Consider the following 21,073-nt stretch of genomic DNA (forward strand, 5'->3'; position numbering starts at 1 on the left):
TACCCCAAGCCATTGAACGTGAATGCCATGTGCTCGACATGTTCTCGCCATGTTTTGCTCCTCCTGGAGCAATTTCTACGTCAAACGTAACACTTACCAACAAATCAACTTGAGCCTCATTTCTAGAATCATTACTGTTGTTCGAGTTGTCTAGTTCTCCGTTAGTATTCTGGACATTTGGGTACAAGTTGTGCTTTGTGCTTGCAGCCATTACTGTTGTCGATTCAGTCTGCAGTCTGCGCATGCGAGCACTGAGACGGGAGGTAAACAAAACATTCGTTATAACGGGGCTGACTCGTTCCACGTATACACTGGCACGTTTCCACGCACTGAACACTGATCACAGATTTAGCCATATGACAGATACTGTAATATATTTCCATATATGTTCATTAGGATTAGCCTTTCTTACTGTCTAAGCCATGTATTAACCAACGTTTCCCGCCAAATACACACATTACGCATTTTGGCACTGTGCCAAAAACGTAAGCACACGCTATTAATTGCAAATTGGAAATGTTTGGGAATCAACAAGGCGACCGGGGATTTGTTGGTTCTTTTTTGACCAACTTTACAACAATAATCCGAATAACAAATTTGCGATAACATTTGAAGTGAATGAAATACATTCCAAGAGTGTTTACTAAAATAGATTTCGATCATACTAATCTTGTGATGGGAAATCGATTGCCCAATAGCATCCATCAAGTAAACGGTCCGAATCCGGAGCGTGAAAGGAGTGCTATCTGAATAACGTAATTAGGTCATTAGGTAGAACCCAGCAACCATCTAGTCACCTTGGACATAGAAATAATAATTACTAGAACTATACGCTATTTACTCGCAATATCAGATTTGATCTTAACCAGGAAGGTTAAATATATGTACATTACCCATTTGCTTTGGAAATAATGCCATTTTCACAATATAACTTTATTTTGAATTCAGCTTCACAAAATAAAAGAATCTATAAATAGGATATTCTGCTATATGTAATTTATTGAGTATTAGGGATTGACTATCATTATAACAAGTATACTAAGCGTTTAAACAGGGACAGTACGTAGATTTATTTTGTTGTGTGAGGAATAGAATAGAAGTAGGGGTGTGTGTGTGTGTGTGTGTGTGTGTGGGGGGGGGGGGGGGGGGGGGGGGGGGGTTATTTACAGTGCTTTTTCATAGACGCCCCCACCACCACACACACTTTCCAAACACCCTACCTCACACATACACACTTTCTAAAGAATTATAATACAAAACATTTGCCACGTCGAGACCAAGTTGCTACACCAGTTATATTTGCAATGCACGTTCACAGCACATGTTTATAATTTTGTGATCACAAACAACACCCCTCCTTTTCAAAAAGCTGCGTCCGCGATTCATTTTTATACAACTTGTTCAAAGGATTGTCGTGCAAGCAGTGTCTCGTCGCATGCAGTCGTCACGTTTGTGTAGTCCCCGTTGACGGTGTAAACAACGCGGAAAGAACGGGAGTGGCTCGAGGCCCTCACATTACCATTCACGGCATTCCACAGTACGCTAAGCGTGAATGGACCGCGATTCCCGACCCGACAGGCGCATGTCTGCCCGGACAAACAGGCCATGGCACTCACCACCGCCTCGCGAAATACGAGACCGTAACCCGACATCCCTCGCCCCAGTTCTCATATCTGAACTTGTAAGGAGATACGTGCACAGGACGAGGGAAGCTGCATGGATGTCCGATTCCGAACATGAAACGAGATCCACACACACACACACACACACACACACACACACACACACACACACACACACACTACTCAAAAGAAGTTAAAGAACACCGAATACCGTGTTTCCTCTATTAGACGCCCGGGCTTCTATTTATTTCGGACAAGCCTTTGACCCGGCGTCAATTAGAGGCCCGGCGTCTATTGGAGGCCCGGCGTCTACAGTCGCCTTTTCACGGCAAGCATGGGTTGCTGAAGACCTATTCTATACCCGAGATCTTCACAGGTCTCTATATGGACGTAGATGTCTTCATATGGTTGTATGCATATATGCATACATATACTGTGTGCTATACATGGCATTAGACATTTAATATTAGGGTCTATAAGAAACATACTTATCTCCCCTTGATTCGCATGCGCTAAGCACAAATAGACTAACATTTAGTCTACGAAATATTACATTATACAATACCCTTCTTGACTCTAAACATAAAAAAATAATTTTCCCTATACAGATTTCACGTGGAATAGAGCTAGCTTGAGCTGGCTAGACTTTTCTTTTGTATATGTTTCTAGATTGTTTCTTTTTCATAAAATAAATATATTCCACAGTCATTGTGCAGGACTAAGCGGTATTGTTTGCGAAATGCTCAGGAGTATTAATAGTCAAACATAGTTGCATGTCTAGCAACCAGTTGTCAAAAAAACATTCAGCATGTCTATAGAACAATTACTTTTTTTCTGTAAAAATCGAAATCCCAAATAATTTTTCACAGTACAGTAAACTACGGTTATAACGAACACGCTTATAACGAACTGGCGGATATAACGAACTGGTTTGTAGGTCCCTGCCATTTTCTGTATATATGCTGTATATATGCTTATAACGAATTACGGTTATAACGAACTAGAATTTGTGGTCCCTTTGAGTTTGCTATAACCGTAGTTTACTGTAGTTTCTAAAATGAATTATTGGAGTGACTGATTATGTTTTTACGCCGCGTTTAGCATTATTCCAGCAACATCACAGCAGGGGACACCAGAAATGGGTTTCACATAGTGTACAAATACGGGGAATCGAACCCATGGTCTTCGGTGTTACGAACGATCGCTTTAACAACTAGGCTACCCCAGGAACAAACCCCGGACTCCACAGAAAGTCAGATGGTCGTTACGGTGACCACTGGGCCACCCGTAGACTTGTGCAAGTCCCTAAGGCAATACTTTTCAGTTTAAATCATAATTTCTAGATTATGTAAATAATAAGAACAAGTTTTCCCTTTAAGTTGTCTTTAGATGTACTGTCCACATATTTAGACTTCCCCATTAGGGGATTTCAGCACAGCCTTGGAGTAAGGCTAGGTCACCCGTAGCCACCGCAAGGACAGGATAGACTGCCCCTATGAGTGTACACGCTGTGCATACCATACCTATTTCTCTCTGTCATGTTATTATGACCAGCTGCTGCAAGTCTAGACGATACGTCTCGTGTCAGTTCGCGACACTGCCCCGTTGCATCGTATCAATGCCAACCTACCTGAAAGGACCTCCCCACCCCCACCCCCAACCCCCCACCCACCATCCCCTCCACCACCAACAGACCCTCTCTAGGCATCCGGGGCGCCACTTAATTTGTCTTGGCACCCAATTTAATAACTGTTGAGTCACATCAGTGTACACATCTGGTTAAATTACACAGGGAGTTTCACATAAAATGCATGGCAATGCGAGCTCATAAGCTTAAATTATGACTATATAATTTATTGACTTGTCTCCTTTTGCAAAAACAAAAGTGATAAAAATAAATGTTAACATTGAATATTGACATCCACATTCCGGGCATCCAGCGTATGCCAAGTGCAAACCGAAAGGAGTATGGCACCCTCAATTTGTCAAAAACGTACATTCTGAAAAAGGTTGGCTGCTTATACGGATCAGACGCATATCAAACCAGCCTCATACTTATGAAATATAGCAACACATCATTCGTTGATAATTAAATTGTCGTTTCATCAACATGCAACTAGCTCCGGGCCATAAAACATCCCAGTACCCATGCAGCTATAGCCCCGGGCCATAAAACATCCCCAGTACCCATGCAGCTACAGCCCCGGCCCATAAAACGTCCTCAGTACCCACGCAGCTATAGCTCCGGGCCATAAAACACCATCAGTACCCATGCAGCTATAGCCCCGGGCCATACAACACCCCAGTACCCATGCAGCTATAGCTCAGGGCCATACAACACCCCAGTACCCATGCAGCTATAGCCCCGGGCCATAAAACATCCTCAGTACATATGCAGCTACAGCCCCGGGCCATAAAACATCCTCAGTACCCATGGCCCACAAAACATCCTCAGTACCCACGCAGCTCTAGTCCCGGGCCATAAAACATCCTCAGTACATATGCAGCTACAGCCCCGGGCCATAAAACATCCTCAGTACCCATGGCCCACAAAACATCCTCAGTACCCACGCAGCTATAGTCCCGGGCCATAAAACATCCTCAGTACATATGCAGCTACAGCCCCGGGCCATAAAACATCCTCAGTACCCATGGCCCACAAAACATCCTCAGTGCCCACGCAGCTATAGCTCAGGGCCATAAAATATCCTCAGTACCCATGGCCCATAAAACCTCCTCAGTACCCATGCGACTATAGCCCCGGACCAAACAACACCCCAATACCCATGCAGCTATAGCCCCGGCCCATAAAACATCCTCAGTACCCATGCAGCTATAGCACCGGGCCATAAAACATCATCAGTACCCATGCAGCTATAGCATGGGGCCATAAAACATCCTCAGTACCCATGCAGCTATAGCTCAGGGCCATACAAAACCCCAGTACCCATGCAGCTATAGCACCGGGCCATAAAACATCATCAGTACCTATGCAGCTATAGCATGGGGCCATAAAACATCCCCAGTACCAATGCAGCTATAGCTCAGGGCCATACAAAACCCCAGTACCCATGCAGCTATAGCCCCGGCCCATGCAACATCCTCAGTACCCACGCAGCTATAGCACCGGGCCATAAAACATCCCAGTACCCACGCAGCTATAGCCCCGGGCCATAAAACATCCCAGTACCCATGCAGCTATAGCCCCGGGCCATAAAACATCCCAGTACCCATGCAGCTATAGCCCCCGGCCGTAAAACATCCCCAGTACCCATGTCCGGCCATCATGGCCTATGAGACACAAAAAACCCACAAAAAGCATACATTAGAAGCACATGGTGCTAAAATGACATTCCCACCCCCTCCCCCACCCCATTATCAACAACCTATGCAATAGGGATACCATGACTTTCATCAACCATGGTTAAGAGGAAAGAGTGAAGATCCGGGGTAGAATAGGTCTTCAGCAACCCATGCTGACCGTAAAAGGCGACTGTGCTTGTTGTAAGAGGCGACTAACGGGATCGGGTGGTCAGGCTCGCTGACTTAGTTGATGCATGCCATCGATCCCGATGCTCATGATGTCAATCACTGTATTGTCTGGTCCAGACTCGATTATTTACAGACCGCCGTCATATAGCTGGAATATTGCTGAGTGCGGCGTTAAACAACAAACAAACGAAACGGAAACCTCTCGTCCATCATACTTGCACACCTGCACTCACACAGTCATACAAAAAAGCACACACAGGCATATGCACACATACACACATGGACATGTAACACTGACGCTTTCTCTCTCACACATGCACACACACAACACCTCGAACTCAGTACCCAATGTTTGTGGTGACCGCCCCAAGTGCGGATTGGACTGACAGTTATTGTATGACCAGGGCCCACTTGCACAAAGCGATCTTAGCGCTAAGATGATCGTAACTCCCATACTTTAGCATAGGCTTATAATAGTCTTAGCGCTAAGATCGTTTTCTGCAAGTGGGCCCAGTCGCTTCTGTCATTGTGTATACGTGTCCAGACGTCCTGGTCAATCACTCACGCTGCGTAATCACTGATAACGTGATACCAATCCCGAATGGAGCAATGAACGTGACGTTAAACAACGCACATTTATTCCACTGTGATATGAGTGAGTGAGAATTTGACATGGGCTTTACACATTGTACCCATGTCGGGAATCGAACCCGGGTCTTCGGCGTGATGAGCAAACGCTTTAACAACTAGGCTACCCGACCGCCCCACACTGTCACATGAGACAGATTCAGATATTCCCAATTCACTGCACAGCTTCAGAAATATAGTTTTATTATGGCACATCGCTTCAAGCGTTTTCAAATTGGGAGTGTTTGCAACGACCGCCATGACCTTTATGAAGTCTCGCGCAAGACGACGAGATCGTGACCCTCTCGCGCTAGACCGCACGGTCGCCTTATTTCGCCTATACAGACAGCTGCTATTGATAACATAGAAGGATTAATAAGCGTCATACGCGGATACTTATATATATCAATAACATGTCCAAACTAAAACCGATTTTTAGAATCTGTATATATAACTGTAGACATTTGTAGTTCATATTGCCGCGTGTACACGATAAATCATCATCTTCATCACAGCAAAAAGAAGAGGAAGAAGAAGAACAATAATAATAATAACACCAATAACAATAATAATAGAAGAACAAGTACAACAACAACAATAATAATACTAATACAAAATAACAACAACAATAACAACAAGCATTACAATAAAGTAACAATAATAACGATAATAATAATAACAACAACAACAACAATAATAATAATAATAATAAATGAAGAAGAAGAATATGTTTTATAAAATATTTTGTTGGATGTCTGAAATATGGACAAACTAGTTTATGATGTCTCTATATGCCACAATATCCACAAACCCTCTATAAAATGTACTTTGGTCGTGTCGTCGATGTTAAATGATAATCATCCAATGGTGCTGCGCACACCTTTATAAAAAGATGTTTGTTCTCGAACCACAGTGAATGTATGAAGATCAACAGCACGGCACAAAAGGTTCGACTTATATCAGAAGACATGTTGAGTATATACCATACATGAGAGTATTGATAAATTGCTGTCGAGGCAGGAAAATGAGTAGGAAGTATCGATTGTGCAGGCGTTTAATATTACCAGTTTTGGTAACGTGACCTGCAATGATATATAGTGCTGACTCATTTTGTTAGCACCTGTTTACATCCCCAGTGAAGACATTAATTGCTTTTCAACAGCTTAATGGCCCAAGAAATGGTGGTGACTTTTTAAGTCACAACGCCCCATTGGTCTGAGCGTTAAACGCAATTAGCATATAATCACATCACATCACAGACAGACAGACAGACAGACAGATTTATTCAGTAATCAGACCCTCAGCCCATAATACATGTTGACATAATGTAGATCATACATGCTTATATACTATGGCGTTATGTTAAGACAAATAGTTTTAGAATATGTTAGAACAGTGATGAGTTACCTATCTTCATAACTCATACAACTACATCTGAAAAAAGGTATGCACAACTGGCTTCTTTATTCTCATATATCCATAACTATATATCTATGTCGGGACTCGAACCCCTGGGTATTTGACACGAGTGAACACATTCACCATTTGTCTACCTCGTCGCACTTTGGAAAGGAAGATGAAGTGTCTCTTACAGACCCAGAGCATATATGTCTTAAAACAGCCACCCCCATTCCATTCAACCTCTTATCCCCTTCTCAGCACTCGCATCCTACACGCATCCCCTTCTCAGCTTTAGCAGCCTATACTCAACCTCTTCTCAACACTAGCAGTCTTTACTCAACCCCTTCTCAGTTCTATCAGACTATACCCATCCCATTTTCAGGTCTAACAGTCCATACTCAACCCCTTCTCAGTTCTAGCAGTCTATACCCATCCCCTTATCAGCTCTAGCAGCCTATACTCATCCCCTTCTCAGCTCTAGCAGCCTATACCCATGCGCTTCTCAGCTCTATCAGGCTATACTCACCCCCTTCTCAGCTCTAGCAGCCTATACCCATGCGCTTCTCAGCTCTATCAGGCTATACTCATCCCCTTCTCAGCTCTAGCAGCCTATACCCATCCCCTTCTCAGCTCTATCAGCCTATACTCACCCCCTTCTCAGCTCTAGCAGCCTATACCCATGCGCTTCTCAGCTCTATCAGGCTATACCCATCCCCTTCTCAGCTCTATCAGCCTATACTCACCCCCTTCTCAGCTCTAGCAGCCTATACCCATGCGCTTCTCAGCTCTATCAGGCTATACCCATCCCCTTATCAGCTCTATCAGACTATACCCATCCCCTTCTCAGCTCTAGCAGCCTATACCCATACCCTTCCCAGCTCTAGCAGCCTATACACACCCCCTTCTCAGCTCTAGCAGCCTATACCCATCCCCTCATCAGCTCTAGCAGCCTATACCCATCCCCTTCTCAGCTCTAGCAGCCTATACCCATCTCCTTCTCAGCTCTAGCAGCCTATACCCATCCCCTTCTCAGCTCTAGCAGACTATACTCAAACACATCTCAGCTCTGAAATTACACAAGAGACTTGAGGATTCTTTAACACCCGAGAGTACCCTTACAACATTATTGTTATTTAACCCCATACATAACTGTATTTCATGGAGTATATGTTGGATGACAATGTATATAGCAATGGACAGTGGAACTTCGTGACTTCCACATGCCCTATAAATGACAGTCTGTCGGCTCTTGGTGCAGACGGATTCATTGTTTGCCGGCTGATTTAATCGCCTCGACTCTTTCAATAACCACCCAGACATCAATAGGAATTCCCATTTAATGATATAATCTTTTGATCGGGTTTGTGCAAAGCTCAGTGGAATAATATTTGATTGAATGTCAAGGTCGCAAGCCGAAGACGCATTCGGGACGTCAACGTAAAACTGCCATGGCTGCATGGGAACTGTCCTGATCTTAATGTGCATGTATCAATGGTATCTTGGACATTTGTCAAAATGAGATCAATGGCGTTTGTACATCTTTCTCAAAGATACATGAAGCATGGCACATATGAAATTAAGAGGGTTGGTCCTTTTCCCCTATGGTCATTGCATATAAAAAAAATCACTCAAGATAAGCTCCCCCGTGGGGGCATTTGTGACCAACTAGTGTTGTTCTGGGACAAACCCAACAGCGACTCGTGCCCTAGTCCTGCACCATGACTGTGGAATTTATATTTTTTATGTATTTTTTTTAATAAAAGCCTAGGCAAGATTAGATCAAACTAACCAAGTCTAGTTTGCTAATGGAAACAGCAGGAGGAATGGTTCTTCTGAAGAAATATTTTTTTAATTATTTTAAAGACATGTTTTCATTGACTAAGTGTTAGTCTATGAAAACAGCAGAAGAGGAAAGGTTCTTTAGAAGAATTTAAAATATATATATTTTAAAGACATGTTTTCATTGACTAAGCGTTAGTCTATGAAAACAGCAGAAGAGGAAAGGTTCTTTCGAAGAATTTAATTATTTTTATTTTAAAGACATGTTTTCATTGACTAAGTCTTAGTCTATTCGTGTCCCTCTCGTTGCCACTTTTGCGACTGGGTTTCTTCTAAGCGCAAACGTATATTCCCCAAAAGACCAAAGATATATATTCCAGATGATATTGAAAACACATCAGGACTTACAGTATTATACAATATGATTGAACACATTTTAATGTATCTTGGGAATATTTTTAATGCAAGACATATTTGAAATTATAAAAATATGCCTGAGGGATTCTTTGACCGAAGTACTTGACGTCATTGAAGTCTGATTGGTTAGTCGTAACATTCATCCATAGGGGGACGAGTCTTCCTGCAGGTTACGGAAATGGGCGAGTGGTGACGAATGTTGTGGTGATTCTTTGGGCAGTATGGGCCCCGAGTATCCCATGCTTGTTGTAAGAGCCAGAACAATGAGTATCGGGTGGTCACACTGAACGTCCTGCTTAGCTTATTGTGTACGATCCCGACGGTGCAACCGCTTGTTTTCCTGGCCCACACGCCATTATTTACAAGTCGTTGACATTGCGCGAGTGGATGTTGTCAGCAATAAGTGGCCTGTCAATAATCGAGCCTGGTAAACCAGTGGTTGACAGCATGAACACCAAATCTAGATGTCGGGACACGGTGACACACAATCTGCCAGGTCACAGGACCGTCTATGTTGCTATGTTGCCATGGAATCTTGTCAGTTTTTCATTCCATTGAGTAGATCTTATTCAAAGTTCTCAAGTAGTATACCTTCCATGTACTAGCCAGTCATTAGCCCATCCATTTTGTTCACCCGATACACATTTTAATCGGATGTCTGTGGGGTTTACATCGGCTTTTGCAATACTACGTTTATAACGAACACGCTTATAACGAACTGACAGATATAACAAACTGTTCGTTTGGTCCCGGCCATTTGCTGTATATTTTATAATATACATTTGGTGGATATATCGAAGACGCTTATAACGAACTGGCGGATATAACGAACTGTTCATTTGGCCCCGGCTATTTGCTGTATATTTTGTAATATACAATTGATGGATATAACGAACACTCTTATAACGCAGTTCCGGATATGGCAAACACAGTGATCTGCAAACACTGTTGTGGGGAATTGAACCCAGGTCATCACAAGTGAACGCTTTAGCCACTTGGCCCCCAGAGCTCACCCAAACACACTATAGGCTGGGTCTTTTCGATACATATACATATGTGTTACTAAACATGCATCCCATAACACACAATGAATGGAACTATCGTGTTTGGACGTAATGATAACAGGGAATGTAATAGAAATATTCGCTGAGAATAAAACCAATACTTCACTTGCATTTCACATGGCCTTTCACGTGTCCACAGAGGTTTATATAGGGCCTTTCACGTGATGTACAGGGGTTTATAGATGGCCTTTCACGTGATGTTCTGAGGTTTATACATGGTCTTTCACGTGATGTACAGAGGTTTAAACAGGGCCTTTCACGTAATGTTCAGAGGTTTAAACAGGGCCTTTCACGTAATGTTCAGAGGTTTAAACAGGGCCTTTCACGTGATGTTCAGAGATTTATACAGGGCCTTTCACGTGATGTTCAGAGGTTTATACAGGGTCTAGCAATTTGAGAATTGGTTATATTTTAATATTTTACCATTTTTAATTTATTTTTATTCCAACAAGATGTCGCAATTTATTGGTGTCACGAGGTAGTATGATATAAATGTATTTGCATACGAGGACTCCCGCCAACTGACCACAGCCTGTGTTTGTACAACAGCAGGGAGCAAAGTGACCGTTGTAAATGACCCTTAACAACGACACGCACAGCTTCACACCATTGTGGAACTGGTCAAGCTCAGCACGACGCCAATCAAGGGCATGCGACACCTGTCCTAATGACCCTCACTATAACGCAATGTACAAGAATGTGACGTAAGGAGTGTCGGCGCCTTTCGCCCCAAAGCATTGTGGGAAATGTATGTGACGTTATTTCCACGGTTGAGTATGGAGAACCTGCTTCGATTCCCCTGCGTCTCCATCATATCAAAGAAAAGGATCAATTAAAGCGAACTCTACCGAGGTGTCGCCATACTAGTCGATAACTCGCATACAGAACCAGGTTAGGATTCTCAGTCGAAAGCAGGGAATCATTGGAAATCAAAGAAGCCGTAGAAGTGTGTTTTCGATTGGAACAGCGGTTTGGTCTGCCTAAACAAGTATCGTGTAACGTTCCACCAAAGTTCGGTCAAGGAGATTACCGAAACTGTATCAATATTTGCCGTGAATAAGACGACTGTGGTGATGTTAAACAATGCTTCTAAAAATACTTCCTTGAAAATGATTAATTTTGTAGTAATTGTTATATATTTAAAATTAGGCACTGTAGCTCACCTGGATATGTAACCAACAGTTTATTATATCAACAAAGACAGCCACTTAAAAAAACGTTTCTAGCCTGGATATCAAATTGTTTGCATAAATACGTGAGTCCAACTACTAACTACACATATAACAAATTTCATTTTGACAAAAATAGCTAAGTAATGGCCATAGTACGTTTTTCAATATGACTGCATTGGCGGCCATATTGAAAACGCGACGAAGACTTCTTGAACAAACTGAAGTGTCATTATTTGTGTGAAAAGTGTGACGTTTCTGGTTCTTCTGTGCAGGGGTTTGTGAGAAGACATGTTTGTGACGGACGATGGACAAACGGGGCACGACATAAGGTCACATGACTTTTAGCCAGGTGAGCTAACAACTGGGCACACGCCCGCGCGGGAGGAGGAAGATTAAATGGGGTATGTTGACATGGAAGTCATGTTGATTATAAGGACAATTTCCGGGTTCAGGAGAACTCTACTGAAACTAAACTTTATTATATCAATCTGCCATTTATGTTAATGTAATACTGTCGCGTGTTTTCCTTCCTGAACGATACCCGTATTACACTACCATCGTAGATTGTTACACTACCATCGTAGATTGTACACTACCATCGTATATTGTAACTCTACAATCGTAGACTGTAACTCTACCATCGTAGATTGTTACACTACCATCGTAGATTGTTACACTACCATCGTAGATTGTTACACTACCATCGTAGATTGTTACACTACCATCGTAGATTGTTACACTACCATCGTAGATTACACGGTAAAAGCTTTTGTAAAATTAACCTTTTTGTTGCTGCAATGTCCCAGTAATTTCTCATGTGACAAAAAACCCTACTAGCTCTTACGATTACATTTCCCACAAGGAAGTAAAGACACGTATACAAGCGCTCACGAAGCCCTAGGAAGTTGATTATAACATTTTATATCGTCTTCTGTGTTCAAATGCGGAAACTTCCAGGTGCTATTCAGAGGTTAATGTACGGCCTTTCACGTGATGTTCAGAGGTCTATGGAGAACTTCAACATGAAATTCAGAGGTTTATGTAGGGATATTCACATAATATTCAGAGATTTATATGGGGTCTTTCGTGATAATCTGAGATTTAAATAAGACGTGATGTTCAGGGGTTTATAGAGTGTGTTTCACGTGATATTCAAATGTTTCTATAGGCCATATAGCGTCTTTCACGTGATGTTCAGATGTTTATATAGGGCCTTTCACGTAAAAGTCTTTCATGTGATTTACAGAGTAGTATGCAGGGCCTTTCATGTGATGTTCAGAGGTTTATACAGGGTCTTTCACGTGATGTTCAGAGGTTTATAGAGGGCCTTTCATGTGATGTTCAGAGGTTTATACAGGGTCTTTCATGTGATGTTCAGAGGTTTATACATGGCCTTTCATGTGATGTTCAGAGGTTTATACAGGGCCTTTCACGTGATGTTAAGAGGTTTATACAGGGCCTTACGCGTGATGTTCAGTGGTTTCCATTTGCCATATAGCGCCTTTCACGCGATGTTCAGAGGTTTATATACGGCCTTTTACGTGATATCAGAAATGTATGTAGGGATAGTCACGTGTTAATCAGAGGTTCGCAGGAGTCAGATAATCAGTTTGCCGCCCGTCTCTCTCATATTGTGTCTTCAAAGAACAAAACTTTTCAAATCACAAATATAAACACGTCTATGCAAAACCCTTTTTCTGCATATATTTAAGGCTATTTAAGAATACACGCACCTCAAAATATCGGTGCTACACCTATACCTCAAGCGTATTGGTATTTTAGTTAGAGTTGGAGTTAGGGATAGAGAACTGGGCGTGCCGGTACAATGTGGGAGGGAGTCCCGAAGTAATACAGGTGGTACATGATTTTACTTTCGTTAATGGTATGGTGGTGACAAACCACGAATCATAATCACGGCGAATATGGTATGTATTCGAACCCATGATCAAAAGAATCTAATACGCCTAAAGGACGCAACTCTACACACCCGTATTGTAGATTATTGTGTTGTGTTTCTATAGATAAATAGATACGGTTGTTCATCGTAGCCGCCGACCCGTGAAGATCCGGGGAGGAATAGGTCTTCAGCAACCCATGCTTGCCGTAAAAGGCGACTATGCTTGTTCTAAGAGGCGACTAACGGGATCGGGTGGTCAGGCTCGCTGATTTGGTTGATGCATGTCATTGTATTCCAATTGCGTGGATAGATACTCATGATGCCAATCACTGGATTGTCTGGTCCAGGCTCGATTATTTACAGACCGCCGTCGTATAGCTGGAATATTGTGAGCGGCGTTAAACAACAACAACAACAACAACAACAACAACAACAACTACAACAACTACAACAAAAACTTGACTAAAAATATACACTTGTCGCTGCACCGAAAACCGTCTGTATGTACTCACGGGGGATGGGTTATATACAAATCAGTGCATCATTGACGATGCTCACATTTAGAAATAACGAGATCCTTAATTCTATACAGCGAAATACAAGTTTTATATCAACGGTCTTTGAGTACAAGCTCTATGCTGACTGACTATTCCGACAAGTTCCATATATAGACGGCTCCCAGTCCTGTACGTACAGCCGCATTGTTGTCATATCCAACATAATGATTTTCATCGATTACTAAGTAGGTAATTGTATGTCTAATTCCGTAAGAACGAACATCTAGGGCATTGACATGTGCGCTCGATCACCGGCGAACAGCCTGCGTGGCTGATAACACTGTTTGTTGGGCTCCTTTGTCGATAAACCAGAAGACAGAAATGTTGCTGTTTATTGCGAGTTAATAACGCCACAGCCAGAATATTCTAGCAACATTTCGAATCTAAGCTAGGAAAAATAGTGTTTGACAGCATGAGCAACGATCCACGCCGTTTAGAACGATGGCACACAATCAGACATTGTAACCACGCAAGCCTTATTAACCGGGTGATGTCATGCCGTCGCCTCCATGGTCGGCGTCTTTCCGAAGAATGAAAGGTCAGAGTTTCGATCCCGTGGCCGTGTCATGCCCAAACGATGGTACTTGTTGTTACCCTGTCTGGCACTCGGTATTAAGGAGCTAAAACAAGGACTGGTCGGCTCGGAGTCAGTTTACTGTGTCTGAGTGGAATATCCATGTTAAACTGGGGCATTAGTCCTGACTAGTACAAGACGCCCCCAGTCCTGACTAGTACAAGCAGTCCCCCAGTCCTGACTAGTACAAGCAGTCCCCCAGTCCTGACTAGTACAAGCAGCCACGCACGCACGCACGCACGGGGGTTGGGGTAGGGCAGGATCACACCATTCTGTTTAGACAAGCACAGGCAACTAGTGACCCCACGAATCCTCCATGGGGTGAAGATTAACAATAACACGTACACTAGGGAGTACCGAGTTCTGCATGATCTAGCCGAGCCCTCTTCTGTTATCGTAAATAATACCAATGAAAAGCGGATAATTCGTGCGACCTTGCACACCCATAGTACAGACATTTATGTCCTATAGAATAGGCTGTTATACCCAACTGTGACACGATAACAAAGGATGTACCGAACGTTGTTAAAAAAACAGGTGAGAGACGGTAACCTTGGCTGCTTCACAGCAGATGGTTGTTGAAATATTTATTGAGAGGTTCATCAAGTTTACGAACAATTCCCTTCGTGTTGTGCACACCATAAAACTACTAGTACAATGGGAATAATGTATTGTTTGTTTGGTTTTTGTTTGTTTGTTGTTTTACGCTGCACTTAGCAATATTCCAGCTATATGACGGCGGTCTGTACATAATCGAGTCTGGACCAGACAATCCAGTGTTTGACACCATGAGCATCGATCCACGCAATTGGAATACGATAACATTTATCAAGCAAGTCAGCGATTCAGACCACCCGATCCCGTTAGTCGTCTTCTGCGACAAGCATAGTCGCCTGAGTTGCTGAAGACCTATTCCATCTTCACGGGTCGATTGTGAGTAATATTGTTCTCATGACAAGGTGTATTATGGATAACAACTACTTTATGATGCATACGCAACCTTTCAGAGCTAACAAGGAAACAAACTTTCGAATGCGTAGGCATTTTATTATTCGTAAATAAGGATGACACGCATGCGCTCTTATAACCGGATATGGAACAGATTTTGAACAGCATGTTCTTGCCGGCAAGGCGTATTCACTGTACAGCAGTCACATGTTATCGGGATAAAGACACGTGGACTAATTGTGACTATTTTTTTTATTAATATCCTCGATTATCCAGTGTATTACATTGTCCATTCTGTTTCCTACATACCCTTGGCTTGTGCTAGCCCACTGAGACACCATGCCGTAGTTTAACATGAATATTCCACTCAGAAACAGTATACTGACCCCGAGCCGACTTTGTTCGAAATATGCCTCTGCTCACCAAGCTGTAAAATGGGTACCCGGTAGGATGAGATGGTTATGTGACTGTTAACCTTCTAGTTAACCCTGACAAGGCAGCAGGGGCTGAGCTGAGAATTGTTCGGGGTAAAAGTGTTAGAGTTTTGAACATGCACCGAGTGCAAGGAGGCTAGTCCAATACAAGTACGGCGTTGGTATACGCTTTAATATGTTACCATCCAACATATAACTGTCGCAATTCTTTATGCGAAACTTTATACCTAAATGAATTATGGTATGTCTACTTGAAAGCTGGAAACGCCTTCTATTAGGGCAATTGTCACATGTGCATGGGCTGGCCGACTCAAAAAAGATGCCGGCATGTATTTAAACATCAGCTTCTGTTCATCACTTTGAAGCTGACAACTAATCAGTCTAATCCTTTATAACGATTTCTGGTAAGTTATTCAGCTCCTGAAACAAACAAAATATCCTCAAAGTAACAAACAAATCTACACTGCTTTGGCAGGTGTAGATTTCGAGATCCCCTTGTTAACACCAATCCCCTTGTTAACATTATCCCCTTATCAACATCTATCCTCTTGTTAACACCAATCCCCTTGCTAACATTATCCCCTTGCTAACACCAATCCCCTTGTTAACATTATCCCCTTATCAACATGTATCCTCTTGTTAACACGAATCCCCTTGTTAAAAAAATCCCCTTGTTAACAATATCCCCTTGTTAACACCAATCCCTTGTTAACACCAATCCCCTTGTTAACACCAATCCCCTTGTCAACACAAATCCCCTTGTTAACATTATCCCCTTGTCAACACAAATCCCCTTGTTAACATTATCCCCTTGTCAACACAAATCCCCTTGTTAACAATATCCCCTTGTTAACACCTATCCCTTTGTTAACACCAATCCCCTTGTTAACAATATCCCCTTGTTAACACCAATCCCCTTGTTAACACCAGTAACTTCCCCTGTGAAACCGTATCCACTTATTACCACGTATCCCCTTAATAATTGAACCAGGGATTTGGGCGAACCAAACCAACGGTCTAACCGCAAGCATACCCCGGCGCACCTCACGTGCATTCGACATGGATTCAATAACCTAACAGCGAATCATTCAACGACCAATACACCAACCCCCCCCCCCCCCCCCCCCACACACACACACACACACACACACACACATACACACCTCCCATCCCAAGCTGCAAACCCCATCCGCTGCATTGCAACAAAATCTATCTATACGCATGAACAAAGACATAAATCTTAAAGAACAAATAAGGAATGAACCCCCAATCCCCCTCCCAGTGCACCAACGTAAAGGACACTGCAGACAATATTTTCGAATACCCTCGAAAACATGTTTACATATATGAACAAACGCGAGTGCGCCAGTTCTCTGACAGTCTGCGATTCAACAAGCACCTGTCTGATGTTTACATTGAATCGCGGACGTATATACCTTGGTCTACTTACCGACTTTAGCAGCGTCTGAGCACAACAGATCAACGCTTCGCTATACTAAGCACCACATATCGAAAAGGGTACGTTTCCAAAGACGCACAACAAGCCTGTATCATATTTTCACAAGGTGATTTTAAATGTCATAAATACACCGACACAAGAGAAACCACCAGCAATGTCATTCTGAAATACGGGTTTCGAACATATTTCCCATATTTTCTCATCAACTATAAAATGTGGTTATGTAATACCAGTTGATTTCTTTAATATGTTGTAAACAATTAAGAAAAGATGACGGCTAAAGGTTGCTCCTTGTCGAAGCCATGTAGGTAAATCATAAGTGTCTGTTACTTGTTGCAGAACTCGAGGTAAAAAAACCATCTTTCATTCTCTAAGAATATTTATACACGTTCCCAAGACCAAAATATTTCAACAAGACGGAAATACATTTGGCACGTGCAAATAACAAGAAGTAACGTATAGGCGAGGGAACACATGTAAACAACGCCAGTCTGCCAAATCAAACAGCACAGAATAAGTCACCGGAAGACATTCCCAATGCAGCCTAGTCACGTTTTTGGAATCAATTGATAATTAAAATTGTTTTACGGTTTAATAAATCATGATACTCTTCAGCTCTGAACCAAAGACCACGAAGGCTGAGACTGACACACTAACCCTGGCAGCGGAAGGCGATTTTGGAAGCCTTAACCAAGGTGACATAGGAAAAATTCGGTGAAGGCTCTCTCCCTTATACGCTTCAGTAGTCCGGGTCGACAGAGGGCGCCCAGCGGGTAGCGCTGAAGAGCAAGCCAAGCCCACATAGAATTCCTGGATAACTAACTCCACCTACCGGATTAAGCACCGTCTTGAGTGGTGGAATTTTCCATTTGCGCATAGGCGCCAGAACGAGTTGGAATAATTCTGCTTGTGAGGGTGCATTTTGTCCGCTTAACAGACAAAAATCTAACATGCAGTGATTATGATATAAAAGTAAATGTTTGAATAATTAAGCACGGTTACAGAGGATTACGTTTATATGCAGACTCGGTATAGACACTATACAGTAATTAGTTGGCTTCCACGTCTGGTAATTTGAAATATCGACAATCTTGCAATTTCAACGCATAAGTAATAATTAATGATACAGACCATTTTTTAAGATTAGATGCCCATTTATGCCCATATAAACATCTCTTTCAGATTTGCTGCTCTGTAATAGGAGTCTCTTTCAGGCCGTCTAGCAAAGTATACGCCATCTAGCAAAGTCCACGTAGTCTAGCAAAGTTCACGTAGTCAGCAAAGTCCACGTAGTCTAGCAAAGTCAAATGAAATGACAATAACCTACTAAAAGGAGTGATTCTTGTCTTAGACGTTTAACACTAAGGTAAAACCCACGAGCAAAGTAATGGTGCAGGCAACATGGATACTGATCAGTAAAAATTTGGGATTGGAACCCCCGGTCAGCCATACCTGATATGACGTAAAATCGAGCAGAATAGACGGTGGGGGAGCTAGGTTTTTAATGCCAAAGTAATTCTGGTCTTGGATGTTAACCACAGGAGATCTGGTGTGGTGCTGAAAACCTAGAAATATAAGCAGGGGAACCAGGATTCGGATCCACCATCATAGGCTCCTGGCACGTCTAAGGGAGACAACTCTGCACAATCAGACGACGGGACCCCGCTGGTGTATATCATCATATTCAGCATTTATAGCATATAAGAATTCATTATTGGCACGAAACATGCAGTTGAAAGAATCCACCGCATCACTTGAATAGACCCGTGAAGATTCCGGGGTAGAATAGGTCTTCAGCAACCCATGCTTGCCGTAAAAGGTGACTATGCTTGTCGTAAAAGGCGACTAACGGGATCGGGTGGTCAGGCTCGCTGTCTTGGTTGATGCATGCCATCGATCCCAATTGCGTGGATCGATGCTCATGATATCAATCACTGGATTGTCTGGTCCAGACTCGAGTATTTACAGATCGCCGTCATATAGCTGGAATATAGCTGAGTGCGGCGTTAAACAACCAACCAACCAACCAACCAACCAACCAACCATCACTTGAATATGTACTGAACTGATACATATTCCAACACAACAAATACCGCGTCTCTAATATATGCTGCTTAGCAACGGCGGACACAAGTTGATCAAGCCTTAGCGGAAGTCTTAGAACTTTCCCATTCATTAAGTTCAATGTTAAGAATAGTTGTAGGTTTTTAATGTTTGGTTGCGGGCATATTGACAGATTTATCGACTCAAACAAGCCCGGGGCATCGACGTGAAACACGAACAGCAAACATCAATCTTTCAGTGTGTCGCTAACACAAACAACAGACAACATAAATCACCGAAGAAGACCTGCACTACACAAGGAAGTCGCACATATCAGTGCAGAACACTTCGGATATGACGAGTACATGACTTCGTGACCCGTGAAGATCCGGGGTAGGATAGGTCTTCAGCAACCCATGCTTGCCGTAAAAAGCGACTATACATGTCATAAGAGGCGACTAACGGGATCGGGTGGTCAGGCTCGCTGACTTGGTTGATGCATGTCATCGTAGCCCAATTGCGTGGATCGATGCTCATGACGTCAATCACTGGATTGTCTCGTCCATGTTAAATTATTTACAGACAGTCGTCATATAGCTGGAATATTGCTGAGTGCGGCGTTAAACAACAAACAAACAACAACAAAACATGTCTTCGTCATATCAGAATTCGTTATTCTCACGAACAAGAACGAAGATAATGTGTCGTGGGACTAGACTGGCGTTTTACTGGACATCTGATTTAGTTGATTTGTATATTTCAAGTCAACGTTAGGTAGATGTACATATAGCTTTATTTTAAAGATAGTCGTCGAGTGCATTTTCTAAGCGCTGCTTAATGCCAAAAACGAGGCTTTCATTATCGTGATATGTGTAACAAGACACATTGATAGATTCACATCATACATTGTACCCAGGACATATGGGTATTTTACAAACCTGGATACACATTGTGATAGGTCTGTATATTCCCGAACTCTGGGTTCAACCTTGACCTACAAAACTAGGGATCAAGGGGACTCCGAATTACTAATTTCATGGGTCCTTTAATTAGTGAAATAGTGTAGTGTTCTGTAAGATTTTATAATTACTTTACTTATATGATCTCTTAGTTCTTGACAACAATTTATTGCAGTATTATTGTGCGTTCCTCGGATGGTAACATATGTTTGGCCTGTGTCTATTCTATACTTTGTGAGTACTAGACGCATATTTCTGTGTCTCGTAAGACCCTGCTCAACGACATCTTGCTAAAACATAACGTAATTTCTTTCTGGTCTTTGAAAGGCATTTAGAAGTGATACACTTAAGGAAGAGACTATATGGATGTCAGCTTCTTTATTATTACTCCGAAACGTTGTGTTCCTCATAATAAAGAAGTTGACATCCATATATTCTCTTCTTTATGTAATTTTCTTTGTGTTTCATGAGACAGATATATTTTAGATTGTTACAAAGTTTTAAAATGCTTATAAACATCAAACCACGAACTTGTGATCAGTGCTGATGTCCAACCTTGATAAGGGACCGGTCATTGTCAGAGGGACCGTTCATTATCAGAGGGACCGGTCATTTATTATAGGGGTAG

General features: G+C 42.4%; 1 protein-coding gene across 3 annotated transcripts in view; it reads right to left on the reverse strand.

The window, feature by feature from the left end:
• Positions 1-21,073, reverse strand: part of LOC139462206 (sodium- and chloride-dependent glycine transporter 1-like) — a 105,033-nt gene that overhangs the window by 29,163 nt on the left and 54,797 nt on the right. For 2 of the 3 annotated variants that reach the window (XM_071243782.1, XM_071243781.1), the window contains exon 1: positions 98-251. The exons of the other annotated variant lie outside the window; for it this stretch is intronic. In XM_071243782.1, coding sequence (XP_071099883.1) covers positions 98-244 — 147 coding nt within the window. In that variant the 5' untranslated portion in view covers positions 245-251. Of the gene's footprint in view, positions 1-97; positions 252-21,073 lie in introns of those variants that run through there. 3 annotated transcript variants of the gene reach the window in all.

The sequence above is a fragment of the Haliotis cracherodii genome, unplaced genomic scaffold, assembly GCF_022045235.1.
Source record: "Haliotis cracherodii isolate W230 unplaced genomic scaffold, xgHalCrac1.p SCAF_15, whole genome shotgun sequence".
Lineage (NCBI taxonomy): Eukaryota > Metazoa > Mollusca > Gastropoda > Lepetellida > Haliotidae > Haliotis > Haliotis cracherodii.